Source organism: Cottoperca gobio, chromosome 16, assembly GCF_900634415.1.
Source record: "Cottoperca gobio chromosome 16, fCotGob3.1, whole genome shotgun sequence".
Lineage (NCBI taxonomy): Eukaryota > Metazoa > Chordata > Actinopteri > Perciformes > Bovichtidae > Cottoperca > Cottoperca gobio.
In genome coordinates this window covers 12560626-12576549 of record NC_041370.1, presented here as the reverse complement: position 1 = coordinate 12576549, position 15924 = coordinate 12560626, and the positions used below count along the sequence as shown (strand labels likewise).

The following is a 15924-nucleotide window of genomic DNA, read 5'->3' as shown; positions in this document are numbered from 1 at the left end:
TACAAACATGTACCACACATTTACTCCCTTCAAAAAGAAAGGTGGTTGCATTACATGTACAGGATTACAGAAATTAATGACATTATGTACAATATTTATAAGTTTAGATTTAAAATAATACAATTATAACATCATTAATACATAGGAATTGTTCTCCACCTCCAGACTCTCTCACGCTGCACTTCCATGTGTCCTTTTTTTTTTTGTCTGCCTCTGCAGTAACAAATGTCTTTCAAAAATGAAACTAGAGACTTTCATATCTAACTCTAAAATAGCAACATCATCCAAATGATTCCAGTTGAAAGTATTTTGAAGTCATTACCATAATTTTCACATGCAAGAGGTTCATTTTGGAATGGTCTAACAGTCTTAAGTATGGTTTAAAAAACAACCTAAAATAAGGCGCGCTTCAGTTCAAAGGGTTCGTACGACAAAGCCCTTTCAAGAGAATCTCTCTGTTTAATCGACACGCACATCGAACTGCACACACAGACTCCAGGGTTAACACATGACACAAACGGTCTGAATGCTTCAACAAAACTGAATTGAATGTAACCTATAATGAGGATAAATATTTTCAATTCACATCCTTCATCTTTTTTTTTTTTTCCAGAATAAAAAGGCTGCAGGTTCCTTAATTGAGCCCCGTCCTACAATACGAGCTCTAGGTTCCCTTCTTTTATCTACAGACATGTGACGCATGCCAGGCACAGTCTCTCCATGAAGCCAAACACAGTTAGGTTTCTCGCTGGTGTGTGAAAAGGGGGGGTGAGGGGGGGATCACTGAGAAATACTCGGACTTTAATATGGCTATTCTACCCTCTGGCATGACAGAGGACAAAGTGCATAGACAGCTCTGCGATCGCTCCACCTGTCAGTGGAATGTATTTCATCCATCCTACTGTAAAACACAGTGCATTATGGTCATCATGCTAATGAGTCGACATTCCTGGTCATAGGAAAGAGAGGAGAGGAGTTGTGGTCAACATTAGAAGGCGTGAAGTTTCAAGGCTGGAAAGGAGATTTAAAATTTAAAAAAAGAAGTAACTATTAGTACATCCACCCCTGTGCAGAGGAGGCCTGAGAAAGAGAGGAAGAGAAATTGATGAAGAAGTCAGAGGTCAAATGGAAAGCGGGTATTTTTTCTCCTTGATCAGCTGGTTTTGCGCTTACATGCAGCAGACATCCACGACAAAGCTAATAACAGAGAGAACTCATTAATAAAACACTGAGAATGAAATGCTTTTGATTGTTTGAAGAAAAAAAGATTAGCTGTCTACAGAAAGCCAACGAAGGATTTCAAGAAAGATTCAGGCACATTGTGACATTTTGGAAAGCACAGGCATAATCTGCTCCTTTTGCCGGCTGTGAGATGCCAGTCAAACAAAAAAGAAAAATCATGCTCTCAGTCACTTTCTCACACATTTTTTCCCGTCATTCTTTCTTTACACATCTGCTGAACTTTGTTCTGTAGAGGAAAGAACGACAAATACATAATTCACATGCATACTCAAAACTATGGATCCTAAAATCCAGATGCACAAACACACAAGAGGCCTCAATTATTAAAGCTTCAGTTGGTCCTGGAGAGCGGAGGAGTTAGTTTTAACCCCCGAGCTGCCTCACTGGTATCACAGTGTACAGTTCTGTAGCTGTAACAGCATCGTATGTCCTCTGGACCAGAGTGGCTTGGCCATGCTGATCATAATGTGGACATACAGTAGAGAAGATGATCAATACTACGATGTATTGCTTCCATTTGATCCTGTTTTCACTGTCGGGCTGTATTTTATGACACTCTTTAAGAATACCACTGACAGGGAAAAGTTTAACAGTCATATACGTTTCTCGGAAAGAAAAAGATCATTACACCTGCTTGCATATTCCTGTCATCAAGACATCATGGTGACAGTTTGACTTGGTTTTCAAAAGACAACTCAAAGGCAGCGAATCACTTCGTGTCTGTTGCATACGCTCAATGCATACACTCAACATATTGTCCATAAGTGATGTTCAGAGAATGATTTGATTCATTGTTCAGTCCATCAGGCATACAGAGATGTAAGGTCTGCTCAAGAGATGACAGTCTGAGGCTCTGTCCTCTGGTTCCATGACCACCGTGGTCCATTTTGTACCAATACACAACAGAAAAAGTAACTGAATTGCTGCATGAAACTCCCTTTTCGCTAAAAGCACAAACAAATAGTAAAAAACAAAAAACAAAAGAGGCAGAACATTTATGCGTTAATAGGGTTGTTCTATAAAAATACATACTGTCGCTACTGTATAAAGAACAGCCTCACAGGCCTTTGAGGTTTTTCTTGATGGAGGGAGAGGGGGGGTCAGCATGTGCAGCTGGCAACCCTCAGAAAGCAGGGTAGTAGGGGGAGTTTGGGCCAGGGTTATAAGTCTCTCTTGTCCCTAGTGGATGGGGTTAATGTCTGTGCGGTGATTGGTTTGCCCGTGCACACCGCTGCCCCCTACGGTTGTGGTGGAGGTGGTGATGGTGTTGTGCTGAATGACTTGCTGCTGGGAGCACAATGGCGCTGGACTGCCCGCCGGACTGCTGTCTGGACCTGAGGAGACAGCAGAGACATCAATGAAGATGGACAAAATGTGTGTAGACTATTGTACATACTATGACAAGCTGTACACAGAGACCGCAAAATATAATGCGATACAGAAAAAATAAACGATAATAAATAACATCAAAACAAATAAACACACACCAAATCTCATTATTGTAAAACAAAAACACAGCTTTATTAGCAAAAACAAAATGTCAAACACATGAAACACTGAATTCACACCTCATCTGTCACCTGTCCTCCCAAAATAGGCCATAAATGGATAGCACAAAAATGGAAAAGTGAATCAGTCAACTCCATAAACAAGCCTGGTGAAGTTCGGACACATTGAAGGTGACATCTGTACACAAGCTAGACTCATCGATGAAAGTCTGTCCCAGCCCAGTCTGGGAGTTGGCTCTCTTCTGTATAAAAGAACCATTCAGCCAAGGGGGATGTGAGCCTTATTTTCCTGCGCTAAAGCCACGCAGGGAGGTGCCTTATCCTAATTACATGGAAATGTCACTTGTATCCGTATCAAAAGGGTGGGGCTCTGATGTCATGCGCGGCTGAGCCGAGGCACAGTCTGGTGATCAGTGAGATTTTGGAGCATCCACGAGAGTTTGGATGCCAACGTGCAGCCTGTGACGTCTTTCTCACGTCGAGTCTCGGCTGCCTCTGTGCACGGAGGCGCTGTCAGATGGAAAAACAGGTCTCATACGGGATTCACACTACCAACTCCCAGTCCAGGCTGGCTACCAGAGTGTGCAACACCCATATGTGAAAGGAAGAGTCCAGCCGCGAGCGTGGGAGCTGGATACCAGCACATAGGAGCGAAGAGTGTTGGCAGTCACTGTGTGTCCATCACAGTTCAGTCTGTGGAGTTTAAATCTTTCGTCTGGCAAGATAATTAACATTTCCCCGCAGTGCTATCTGCACTGTCGGGCTCAGGCACACAGATGAATGTGTGCTTTTTGGTCAAATTCCCAAGTGTGTGTGTGTGTGTGTGTCTGTGTTTATGTCTGAGCTACTCACTGAGGTAACCTTGGGACTCTTTCTGCATAGTGGTGATGGGACAGTCCTTGTGTGTGAGGAGAAGCTGCTTGAGTTGGGTCACCTCGTTCTTTAGCATGGTCACTTCATTCTGAAATGCAGGAAAAACACACTATCATCCAGGGAATGCACAATTAAAGCAGGCCACACTTAATCACTTAATAACTATTTGTATGAGTGTATTGGAAACAGACAGTGTATTCCCATTCGTACTACATTATATTCATATGGTCAGCACAGTTATTTCATATCTTGGATTGGGATTTCACATTTGAACTGAAAACCTGTGATACACATTTGGGAGGTGGGGCTTGAAAGATGAGGGCATTTGCCAAGCAGGGAGGTCCTATTCAGGTGCATTATGGGAAGTGTAAGATCCAGTGTTGTTGGAGCTTTGCAGCTTTTTTATATTGAGTTCATTTGAGTTTTTAACTTTTTTGTTTAACAGGTTTTAGATGTCAACATCCAACTTATCATGTTAATAAGCAATACGTTGCATTGTTATGAGTTTGAGTCCAAACTAACTACTTAACATCATTTCTGGTGCAAAATGAGATAATATAAAAAAGTTCTTAGTCAGGAATTGATGTTGTGAGTTGCACATTTAGAAGTTCTGAGGGTTTGTAGTTTACAACACTTGAAGTCCATTGTGTACCTGAAGCTGCATGTTGGTCTGCGTGAGCTCTTCCGCTTTCTTCTCTAATGATACCACCCACACTTTTCTCTTCTGTCTGCATCTTGTTGCTGCTGCTCTGTTCCGCTCCAGAAACTTTCGCCGACGTTCATCCGGATCTTCGTCCACCACGCGCCTGCGCCGCCCGCCGCTGGGTGGCGGAGAATGCAGTGTCTGCGTTGGATGCATCTGCTGGGTTGCAGGTGACATCTGAAACACAGGGGGAGAAATGTATCAGCATCGCTGAGCTTTCTGATGAGGCTGCGACTGTCTGCCGCCGTCCGACCGGACATGTAGCCATTCCTGGAAAACAGCCACCTGTCTGCTGTCACAGCTCCACTGCCCTCAAAGCCTCCAAACAAGCATCTATACATTACCTCCTGCAGCTATTCCATGTCTGGCAATTTCACCCAAAAAAACATCTGGTTGTGTCACGTGCCCTGTGAGCTGGGCTGTGGGCGTCAGGGGTGACAGAGTGAATGAGTGACTGGGCTGATTCACCAGCCTGCCCACCCTGTTAAAGAGGTGTCAGGAGGCAGTTTTCCACCGCCCACTTCCACTCAGACTAACACCACCAGACACAGTCAAAAGACTTGTTTCTAAAACTGTATGTGCAGTGACAGATCTTGACATATACTTGGCAAGGTCAAGTGTTTTCAGTCTTCAGATCATTACCATTTTTATGAGAACCATGGAAAATACAAGCTGCTTTAATGGCCTCTGTACATACACAGAGTGTTTTTTTAAGGCCTTAATGGTACATTAGGAACATACAGTGAATTGCATTTCTTGATGTCGAACTGTCCTTCATCCAAAATGCTTGGCATTGCAGAGGCTGTTAGACAATGCAAGGACACAGTGTCTCACATCATGTTGCTGTGAGCAAAACTTTTAAATGAAATTAAACCAAATATATTCACAGCTATGATGTTCCAGGACTATTAGCCAAGGCTGTCTGGTCATCATCAGGACCAGCATTTATAAAGCTTCTTCTGCACCTGGAGAATATTGTGGACATATAATGTCTGCTGTACTGGGCATCCTTTATAATGGCCACTTTTATGGCCTCTTCTTGACCCTTGACCTTCATGACCAGCGTCCGACATTGACCTGTAACCTCAAAGGAAAGAAATTACCTTTGAGATGGTTGCCAGGAAACTACTTGCCCTTATGGCTGCAGCAAAGGAAAATGAGCTCATCCATTGTCTTACTGTGAGTTTGAAGCATAAGTTCAGCTATACAGTATTACTATATGCTAAACCACTAATAGCTGACTTCAAAACTGCTCAAAGGGCTACTAAGGCGCTGCCTTGTGTTTAGTCACGATACACATATATGATATACAGTAACTTCCAGCTATATGAGGGTTTTAATGTGTTATTGAACTTGTGGCTCGGCCTTGGGCTTGACTAAAAGCTTCGGTTCTCCCGGGAATGTGCTTTGCTTACATGTGAAGCAGAGTGCATTGAAGGGTGCGGTGAAGTCTGGTGTGGGTGCCCGGGATGGAGGTGGGGATTGTGGGAGTTGTGATGGGGGTTGTGTCCCTGCGGGTGGTGGTGTCCACCTTGGCCGTGGCCCTGGCTGTGGTGGTGGTGGCCTTGGTGCTGGTACGCGTGGGGAGGGGCTTGCAGGTGCTGGTGCGGGTGTGACTGCATGTGATGGTGGGCGCTTTGCTCCTGCCGTGATGACATCATCTCCATCATGTGGCCCATGGAGTTCATGTTGCCGTTTGAGATGGTACCCGGGTGGTGTGAAAGTGCAGCCTTCAGCCTCTGAGTAGACAAAACAGACACCGAACACAATGTTTAACATCATTTCCTGTGAAAATATCTTTGAAAAAGTTTGTTATCTATCAGTGTGCTGATTATCAACAGTTACAGAGTGCTTCATGTGCGGACTAGGAGATGATGAATGGCTCCATAAATCTATATGTCAGGAGAACAAATCAAAGCCACTTAGGCTGTCCTCTGTCTCTCCTTCAGTCTTGTCATTCTCCCGCTTTACCTTCCTGCCATCCCACCAGTCCCTCCTCCTCATATTCCTAATAGCCTCTCTCTCCTCTATGCACATGTGTGTGTGTGTGTGTGTGTGTGTGTGTGTGTGTCTGGATGTCTGCCCGTGAGATGAGCTAGCAGCAAGGTGTGAGCCTCAGACTGCTCCCTTGCTGTTGACCCAGCAGGAGGTTTGTTGCTTTAACCGTGTGGTCTACTTAGCCCTGACTGGGCCGGTGTCTCTGAGCAGCCTGGGAGAGAGGCTCTCTAAAGGTACGCTTGTGTACCTCGTGTTTACTGAATGCAGTTCTCCTCAAGAGGCTGTTTTTATTGGCATCACATAAAGACAACCGCAAGACCAGAAAAAAAAATCCCAATCTAAACATACAAGTGCCAAAGTATGTCTTCAGGCTTCATTTGCTGAACCCAAACCTAGACAACAAAACAAAATCCATGTCTGAACCATTTCACGACTTATTTACATTTGAACCGCTTTAGGAATAACAAGTTGAGAGAGTGTTGACATGTTTGAATTTTAAATGAATGTGCATCTTCTTACCAAGTGCACTTGAATAAACTTAAATAAATTCTAAAGTTCAGTGTTATATTCTTTATTCTGTCTACAATTTGTCCACTTTTGACTTTCAGTAAAATGTTAGCAGTAAAACTGAAAACAAAGGCATTCATTTCAAGACTACTGTTGTGAATTCCACAAAGTTTTCTATTCTCTTTCCCAGTGCTCTCTTTCCTCTCTCTGCTCCCTTCCCCCTTCTCCCAGCTGCTGTCAGTGAGTCCACGCTGTGTCCAGGGCTCCATATCTTTTAACAACCTCCACATTCATGATTCCCATAGGGAATGGCATCCAGCTGGTCTGGATCACAACGCTAAGACACGACCAGAGCACAACATCAGCCCTCCGCTCCTCTCTCACACTGTTCATGAGTGGAAAGCTTTTACAGGAGGGAGGAGACAAAGTCAAACAAATCACTTTAGAAGTGGGACAGTCATAAAAGAGAACCTCCTGGTTTGTATTATATACAAAAAATAAATGCATGCATGTATTTGCTAAATTTACAAGAAGTTGTCTTTGCTTGGCTCTCAGCTTGTGTGATATAACTGCTCATGAAACCAGCACAGTGGAGTTATGATGTTGCCAAGCCTGTTCTGGCTGAGTATAGTTCCTGCTTGTCATAGGGATGCCTTACATAGTGAAACAGTGCTACATATTCTGGAGCGACATGTTTTAGTTTTTATCCTTAGCCCGTCATTATGAACGTTATTGTAAATTTGCTCTCTTAATGTTTATCTCCATCTGATCACGCCTTCCTAACCGCCTTCACCACAGCCTCAGCAGCACAACTCTCAGGGGCATCAGCCCTTCTTCTTTGCGAGCGGTGAGACAGGGGTTAAAATACCACAGAGTGTACACTAACACACAGCCGGCGGCCACAGGCCTGCAGCTGTTCACAGCATCACGGTCATACTGACGCTCGCTGAGGGGGACAAGCGGCAGGGACAAAGCTCGGACTTACTGTAATATTGTAACTATCAACAGTGTAAGTTAAATCTGTATATGCTCACAGTCTTTTGTACTGAATATCCTTCTGTGGTATACACATGCAGGAATAACAAACAGCTCGTTGACATGCAACTTAAACAGAAAATAGATTTAAACAAGCTTACAGATATCAATCATAGTCACCAGAGCTGCCAAGGACATCTTCCGTGTATCACAGGATGAATTCTGAGGCTGACAGCTCAAACTAAACAACTTTCCTTCAGCCTTGTCAGTCAGCACCAGAGAGGTGAGGCCCACCCCTCTTGTGAAAGAGAAAACCAATCAGAGTTTGACAATCTCCTGCCACTTAGTCACAGAGCAGGCAGTCACCTGAATGAACAGAAGCCAAAGGAATCTGCTGGGTGTCCGTCTACCTCTACTGTACTGTGTGTTTGAGGCCATAGTAAAGTTGTCTGTGTGTGGGTAAGACGCTCATCTGGAGCTGCCTGACTCCCTGCCAACCAGGCGCCCGGGGAGAAGGACAGCGAGGGTAAACGGGAGGGGAAGGGGTGCAGTGAGAGAGAGACACCAGGAGTGGGGGAGATTAGATGGCTTTGAGTGTCTCCTCCCCGCACACATCAGCCCAAGACAGCTAGTGCTCATTTATCAGTGTCTCTGAGAGCTGTCCAGCTGGCAGTGCAATGCTATCTGTTTATTAATTGAATTAGCCTGCATCCGAAGAGGCCCAACAGTGTCAGAGTACAGAGGCAGGTCAAAGAGCTGAGGGGCCACTCCAAAAGCCTTATCAGTGATGGTTACAAACAGTATTGAAACACAAAAGAAAAGGGCCGTGCATCATTACATTGTTGGACCCGGACAGCATTAGGGCTGCAACTAACAATTATTTTCAACATTGATTCATCTGCAGAGCACTTTCTAGATTAACTCGATTAATCGTTTTGAAGTCCAAATGCAAAATATATTCCCTTTATTATGATCTAAAACAGAGCAGGATATCTCCATATTTGAGAGGCTGGAAACAGCATTTTTGCATAAACAATTACTTTAACGAGGAATGGATTATCAAAATAGTTGGCAATTATTTGTCTGTCAATAGACTAATCAACTCGTCGATTCATCTTTGCAGCTCTAGACAGCATATCTGACGCAAAACCTATCCAACATAACAAAAAGATCCCAGGGATAAAGGAACATATAGCGAGAAAAGACTACAGACTACTTTCATAAGTCTTGGCAAGTATTATATTAACACACTCAAATGAAACAGTAGAGTTTAAAGAAAAAACCTGGTTCACATTGTGTCAAAAGAGAAACACCTTACCGTGAAATAAACGTATTCCTGAGGCTATGTCTGCACAAGTGCCTGATACTGCTCCATCTGGAGTTGAGACTCCAGCTCAGTTAAACCCACTTCGGCCAAAACTTAAGTCTTTGTATCCAGAACCACAGTGACGCAACTAAGGGACGTTAGCAGAGCGATGATGAGCAGGCTGTGATTCTTAAACACCTTCATCAGCTCCCTAATGACTCTCTAACACATGGTTGTATTTCCCCAGACTGCACGGAGCACAAGAACTTAACCACCACGTTCATTTCACTCTAATAACACACACATACATACATTTCTCCTGCAGCAACATGGCCGCTACAGAAAACAGTCATTAAATCAGTGCAGGTGTTAGCCTGTGGCGGCACAGGGTGCTCACAGATGGGATGGCACACTGTCTGTCCTGCTGTTGTTGAGAATTGGAAAAACACGGTAAAGACACAACAAGAAGATGAGCGGTCCATGCCACCATTAAGACATGTCAGCTTCTACCAGGATACATCTATAAACTAGCAGATCACATGCATTTGACACTACATTTCATGCAGTCAGTAAGTGTACTGAAAGTAGTAAGCCTATTGATTTTCCATTGTTAAAACACCATCTCTGGTTTAGCCATCTTTTGCCCAGAGGGCAGCTGTCTCCTCGGAGACCTTTGCCCCCTGACCTCTCCACTCCCACTCCTTTTTTTTTTTTTAGGCCTTTCTCATTTATGTGGCTACCAGGTGATCACCCATTAATGATATTTATTAATGTCTGCTTCCTCTCTGACACGGGGGGCTTTGAGTGATGTCCCTGTGAGTGCTCTGGGCACATCCTGAGAACACACTCAGGTTTCTCCTCGCCAGATGACTTCATATCTATTAACCCTGGGAGGAGAAGGCGAGAGCATGGAGCAGGTACGAAAGCAGAAGACCACGCCTGCCTCAGGATGGGTAAATCACACCCAGCGAGGTCAGGGTGAGCACTTTTATTCCCCTTAAAAGTGGAGCAGTGTACTATCAGGGGACCTGTGGCCCTCTGGCGCCTTGCTGCAGGTTGGAAAGATTTAACCAGTCTGTGGAGTCATTGTTTAAGTGCAAAAAGATCACAGTTTTAAAATGGAGATCTTCCGCTTCACATTAAAGAGTCCATGAAGAAACATTAAAGTCTGTCTCTGTCAGTCTTTTGTTAACACTATCATGTTTAAGCACACAATAATTCTAAATGCTTAATTTATCAGAGCTGTAACTTTCCCTGGCAGTATTTGTCGTGGGTCAAGACCCCCTAACTCGCACTCTAAAGCCGACATTGTTTCAACATTTGCAGTTGAAAGCAAGAGTTTGGCTCTGCTGCTTTGCCAAGCACTCAGAGGATCTAATTCCATCCTCCCCATCTCCACCACCACCACTACCCACCAGTGCCTGTCTGCAAAACCCACTCTCTGTGCCCTAAAACTCCACACCCCCATTAGTTCAATTTTATTAGATTTCCCTCTCGCCCAGAGAGGCAGTAACGCCCCAACCCTTCTCTCTCTTTCTCTTTCTCTTTCTCTTTCTCTCTCTCTCTCACACACGCACACACACACACACACACACACACACACACACACACACACACACACACACACACACACACACACACACACCTCTTCCCTGTTTCTCCACCCCCTCTCCCTCTGCTTGCCAAGAGCTGGGGACTGTTAAACTGATTTCCTCTGGGAATGGAGAGGCAGGCAGACAGTCTGATGGGAGGGCTGTAATGTCGCCCCCTCTCTCCTCTCTCAAATTCTGGGCCAAGCGGATCAGAGACGGGGCCGAACAGACCCTCCCTGTGGTTCCAGACGCAGACGAGGAGATGGACGTAGCCCGGCTGTTCTGCCAGGTCCCGACGCTCCGGTGGTGCTCGGAGGAACTGTGGCGGTATGGGCGCAGCGAGGCACACGCCCACTCAGGAGCATGCTCCAAAGCATGCACTCATACTCTTGGCAGCAGCTTCTCCACCCTGTCAAGTTAATGGATGGGCCTCTGACTCCAGTCTGTATATCCCCACTGTTCCCTCTCTTGTAAAGCCCTGCTCTAGTGCAGCCTACATGGTTATCACTACACCCACTGCCACAATCTTGCATACAGAGAATGCCTCTGCAAGGGAGACATGACAGAGCATGAATACAAAAACAAACACTTACATTTGCACATCAAAAGCGACAAATGATGTGTCGTCATGCTTATAAGAGGAACGAGTAAGTTAATTCAAACATAATTTCATAGATGCTTAAAATAACATGTGCTTGTGTATTTTGGCTCAAACGGGACCTTTAACTTCCACTCACTGTTTATATGTAAATTGCAAGCAGTGTTCCTATTTGGGTTTGGTTTTCATTCAGACTGAACATAAATACGAGTATTTGTATCAGCATATTCAAGTTATTTCTGTTAACCTTTGCATTGGGATCACACATTGTTAAGATACCCACAGGCACGAGATTCCTCTTGCACTCCAGAATACAGTCAAAACGACTGTATTCTCCTTTCAAAGGGAAGAATAAAAAAAAAAAAGGCGAACGCTGTAAACTTTGGACTCCATGCTGAGGACAAAACAAGGACGTCTAGAAATCGGAAGTGGGTCTAATGTAAAAACATTAACTGGTTTGAGAGATTATGTAGTGACCTTTACTGATCAATATTGACTACACTTTATCAGCCTGAACATCTCTGACACAACAGGCTTTTTTTTTGGTTATTTTGGAGTTCAGGGAGTGATCTCGCTCATGGCTCAGGCTCCAGGGGGGGGGCTCATGGTGGCTGGTCCAGTCCAGTCTGACCCGTGTGGTGATGGCAGCTGGTTTACCCAAGCTTGGCTCTACCGGAGCCCCGTCCCATTCACGGGCCCTGAACCATGACCAAATGGCCTTCACATACACCTCCCATCAGCACAGCTAAAACAACACGCAGTCATCCAAAGACAAACAGATGCGACACTCTGCGCCACAACTGCCACCATCGTCCAAAACCACACACACACAGTCACACGCGGAGGGTTAGGCACACATGCATACACACACATGTAACTACTCAAATATAAATGTACCAACACAGTCCTTATAAGATGTCGCTGTATCGTAGCTGCACAATAACAACCTTGAACTTTCAGCTAAAAGAGTTTGTCTGCTTTTTATCACATTTCAAATGACAGTCTTGTAATGCTCTAACGGCTTAGGTTTTAACTACGTCCATTCCGACCAAGAAGTTCTCACAGGAGTCACTCTTTGTTTACATTTTGGATACATGTTAAACACAAATGTAATCTGAATTTAGACATGTCACTTAGATTTAAGTGGCAATCTTAATCTCGATTGATGCAACGATGTTGGATACACTTTTAACTAAATGGGCCTGGTCTCAAAACCCTGTTCCTGAACCTGATGTATAAAATGGTAAAAAGAAATGGAACGTGACACGGTTTACTACTATCTGTAATCATCACTACCATTTATTTTAATAACTGTATAGTATCCAGCATCGAGCCTTTGTCATCATAAAGTCAACTTGTTCAAGTCTCATAGTTTCTTGGACATGATCACAGAGTGTAGGTTCTTTTATTAAGTTATATTAAACAATGTAGAAAAGTACATGACATTTATACCACATTGTTTCACAATTATATCCACAAGTGGTTTAATATTATTCTATAGTTCAGCAGTGATGTGTAAGGAGCTGAAGGTGCCGGCCGCAGCTTTGTGTACATGGCATAAATTAACCTGTGAAAGCAGTGTGTGTATAAATGGGGCAATTGTGGATGAACTCATTGTTCATTATTACAACAGACAATCTTGTTGGTGAATAGGACTAACAAAGCCTGTCAACTGAAACACAGCATGCCCATTTACCTTTGATTTACTATTACTATATACAGTATGTGGTTCAGACACTTTGGCTCTGGCAAACACAGTAGAGGCAGTGAGAGAGGGGCCCCTCTCTGGTCTGTGTCCAACACTGATAAACTGGCAGACACACATCGATCCAGCAGCTCCTCAGCCCTGCACTCCACTCTGCTGAAACCACTCGCATCCATAGCAATAGAGAGAAACATCATGTGTTTATCATCTACCAAACTTTCTTTGCATCCAAGACATTGACCGCTTTCTCTATGCACCACTCAGCATATCTTGCCATGCCATGTGTCCTTGTTTGACTGCAGTTTATCGCACATCCACACATTTACTTAACTAACCACACGTATGTACATAACAGATCTGTATCAAATAGTATCTGCTGACTCTAGCTTTATGGTTTGTTTTATCACACTTAGTCCACAGATGTGTTTTGACTCCAAGGACAATGATTGCCAGAGAGGGTGCCGATGTACTGAGAGCGAGCCAAGTGCACACACAATCGTGAGCATGCCCACAAACATATACAGTGCACATATTCTAGAGCTCAGCGAAGCAGATTCAGCTGTGCTCTTAGATCACCGTCCCTCTCCAATGACCTCATACCCTGACAATGCCACCATTCATACAGATGTTGCTTACAAAACCTGGAGTCAGGCTCCTATTGTGTGCGCTGCTCCTCCTCACAATAAGAGGTTTAGCCAGAGGTGCTCCCCTACTATGGTGAAAGAAAATGAATGGAACACGTAATAGTGTTACCATTTACGCCAACAGTTTAACTGCTTACAAATGACTTCATACCGAACTAATCGCTCAATCAATCACCGTCAAGCAGAGTTGAAAACTGACACATCTGTGGCTGCTTCACAAGTTTTTTTCATGTCATTTCTGAACAAAATATGCATGTAACGTTCTCATTTTTCCCTTGTTCACTGTATAGGGCAACAATTGAACTCTAAGCCTATTAACCCAAATGCCTGTTGCAATTCTGTAACTATAATGAAACAAAGCAGTGAGGGTTGTGTAAATGAAATGTAAAAAAGCTTCATTAGCGTGCTAGAAACACTTTGATTATTGGTCCTCCTGTGTCCTATGAAATGTTTCTTTAAGAGACGCACTGGTTTTTTTCCCCCTCCTCAAGTAAAAAGGAGTACATTTAGAGCATGCCAGGAATTATGTCATCCACCCAACTAGTGCCAACTCCCCAGCCAAGAGAGCTGCAGTGAAGGAACATATAGTATTGTTTACCTCATAAAAAACTCAGCACCTAGCCCCATGCTTAGTGACACATTTATTGTCCTTAGTAACAATGTAAACAATAGATAATTGGGAGATAATAAATAACACATTTTCATACAACAGCACCAAACAGTTTCAAGGCCCCTCCGTCTGAAATTAGCAGGCAAGCAGGATGTGTGGAAAGCATGGAGCTCATTTAAAAGGGACTCAAAAACAATGCTCAATTCCAGCACTGACATGAGCATGACTCCCATAGTCCCATAGTCACACTCGCAGATGTTATTTAGAACCAGCTTGATAAGGGCCTGTTTGGGCTTCCCTTGTTACAGATGAGAAATGATAGTGAATGTCTTTCATCATACAAACAAAGGTATCAAACCATCTGAGCAGGGGAAGAAAGTATTCAGGGAAAAACACAGTGCACATAAGCATGTGTGCTTATATAGAACTGTATGTGCAACAAATATATATATAGGTTGTGACCCTCGTAATATATATATATATATATAGTATATATACCTCGTATATATATATATATATATATATATATGCATATGATCTGTACATGTGTGTACATCAACTTTTCTGGTGTTTTTAAGTACCTGTCTTTATGTGTATGAATGTCTGTGGCTGTCTAAGTATGTGACACAGTGCGAGGAAGATGACACAGAGCTGGAGCAGTTAGTGAGTGTGTGTGCGACTGTTCTCGAGGCCCTGTGGAGAACCGGCTCTGAGCGTTGACGTAATGCTTTGGCCGGCGTGCTGTGGAACTTGGCCTCCTCTCTGCAGCGTTTCCTCGGCGCTGCGAGGGTCAACTATCCCACAACCTCCAGCACACAACACGCAGCATTCTATTCCCCAGACCACAACAGAGCAGAACACAACCACACCCGGCACCATGAGCACCCAGTCCTTTGCAAGAAGAAGAAAAAAATCTAATAAAACACTCCCAGACAACCAGCTAAAAGCAAAAAGCAAAAACATACAAGTCAGTTACTGCACCATCGGGCTTTGCTGTACTACTTAAACGATGGCACTTAAGGCAGAAAATCTGAGATTGAAAAGAACAAAGATGGGCACTGATGCAGATACAGTCTTTGGCTCAGAGAGCACAAACAGAGAGCTTAGAGCGAGATATGAGTCCCCAAGGGGCCACAGCAGTCCTTTAGCTCATTAACTATTTACACCAGAGACAGGCCTCCCTGCTGCTCTGGCCCACCACAAAATCAATTAGCCTTCATTAGCCAGGGCTCTGGGCATGCTTTCTCTGGCAGGGGAGGGTTAATCCTGCTACTGAAGCCTCCAATTACCAGAAAATATCAAACAATCACACACGTATGAGCGTACATGCATGCACACATGCAGAGGGGCAAAGGAAACTAGGCCGAGCATGGAGTCTTTTCATGTAACTCACAGAGGCTTTCTCACTCTCACACACAGTTTGGTGTCTAAGAATATCGATACCGTCTCTCGCCTTTCAACTCCCCTGCTCACTCTGCCTGTCTATCTATTTCCTTCATGTCTATCAAAGTCCCACTCAATCCCCTTCTCCGCTCTCACAATGTAAACGTTGAGCAGAAAGAAGCGCATCCAGGTCCGTGCCTCGGGGGTGTGGGGTTACAGTGCGGAGATTTCCCATTGGCGGAAAGTCAACATGGTCGGGGTAATGCGATTAGAGCCGGAT

At 44.1% G+C, this 15924-nt stretch overlaps 1 protein-coding gene across 4 annotated transcripts in view; it reads right to left on the bottom strand.

Moving 5' to 3' along the window:
- Window positions 1-194: 194 nt before the first annotated feature.
- creb5b (cAMP responsive element binding protein 5b) overlaps window positions 195-15924 on the bottom strand; it is a 44137-nt gene continuing 28407 nt past the window's right edge. For 3 of the 4 annotated variants that reach the window (XM_029450914.1, XM_029450913.1, XM_029450915.1), the window contains 4 exons: window positions 5742-6065; window positions 4276-4503; window positions 3603-3711; window positions 2422-2576 (listed from right to left, as the gene is read on the bottom strand). In XM_029450914.1, the coding sequence (XP_029306774.1) occupies window positions 2422-2576; window positions 3603-3711; window positions 4276-4503; window positions 5742-6065 (816 nt within the window). Of the gene's footprint in view, window positions 2577-3602; window positions 3712-4275; window positions 4504-5741; window positions 6066-15924 lie in introns of all 4 variants that reach the window. The other variant, XM_029450912.1, reaches the window with a different exon arrangement.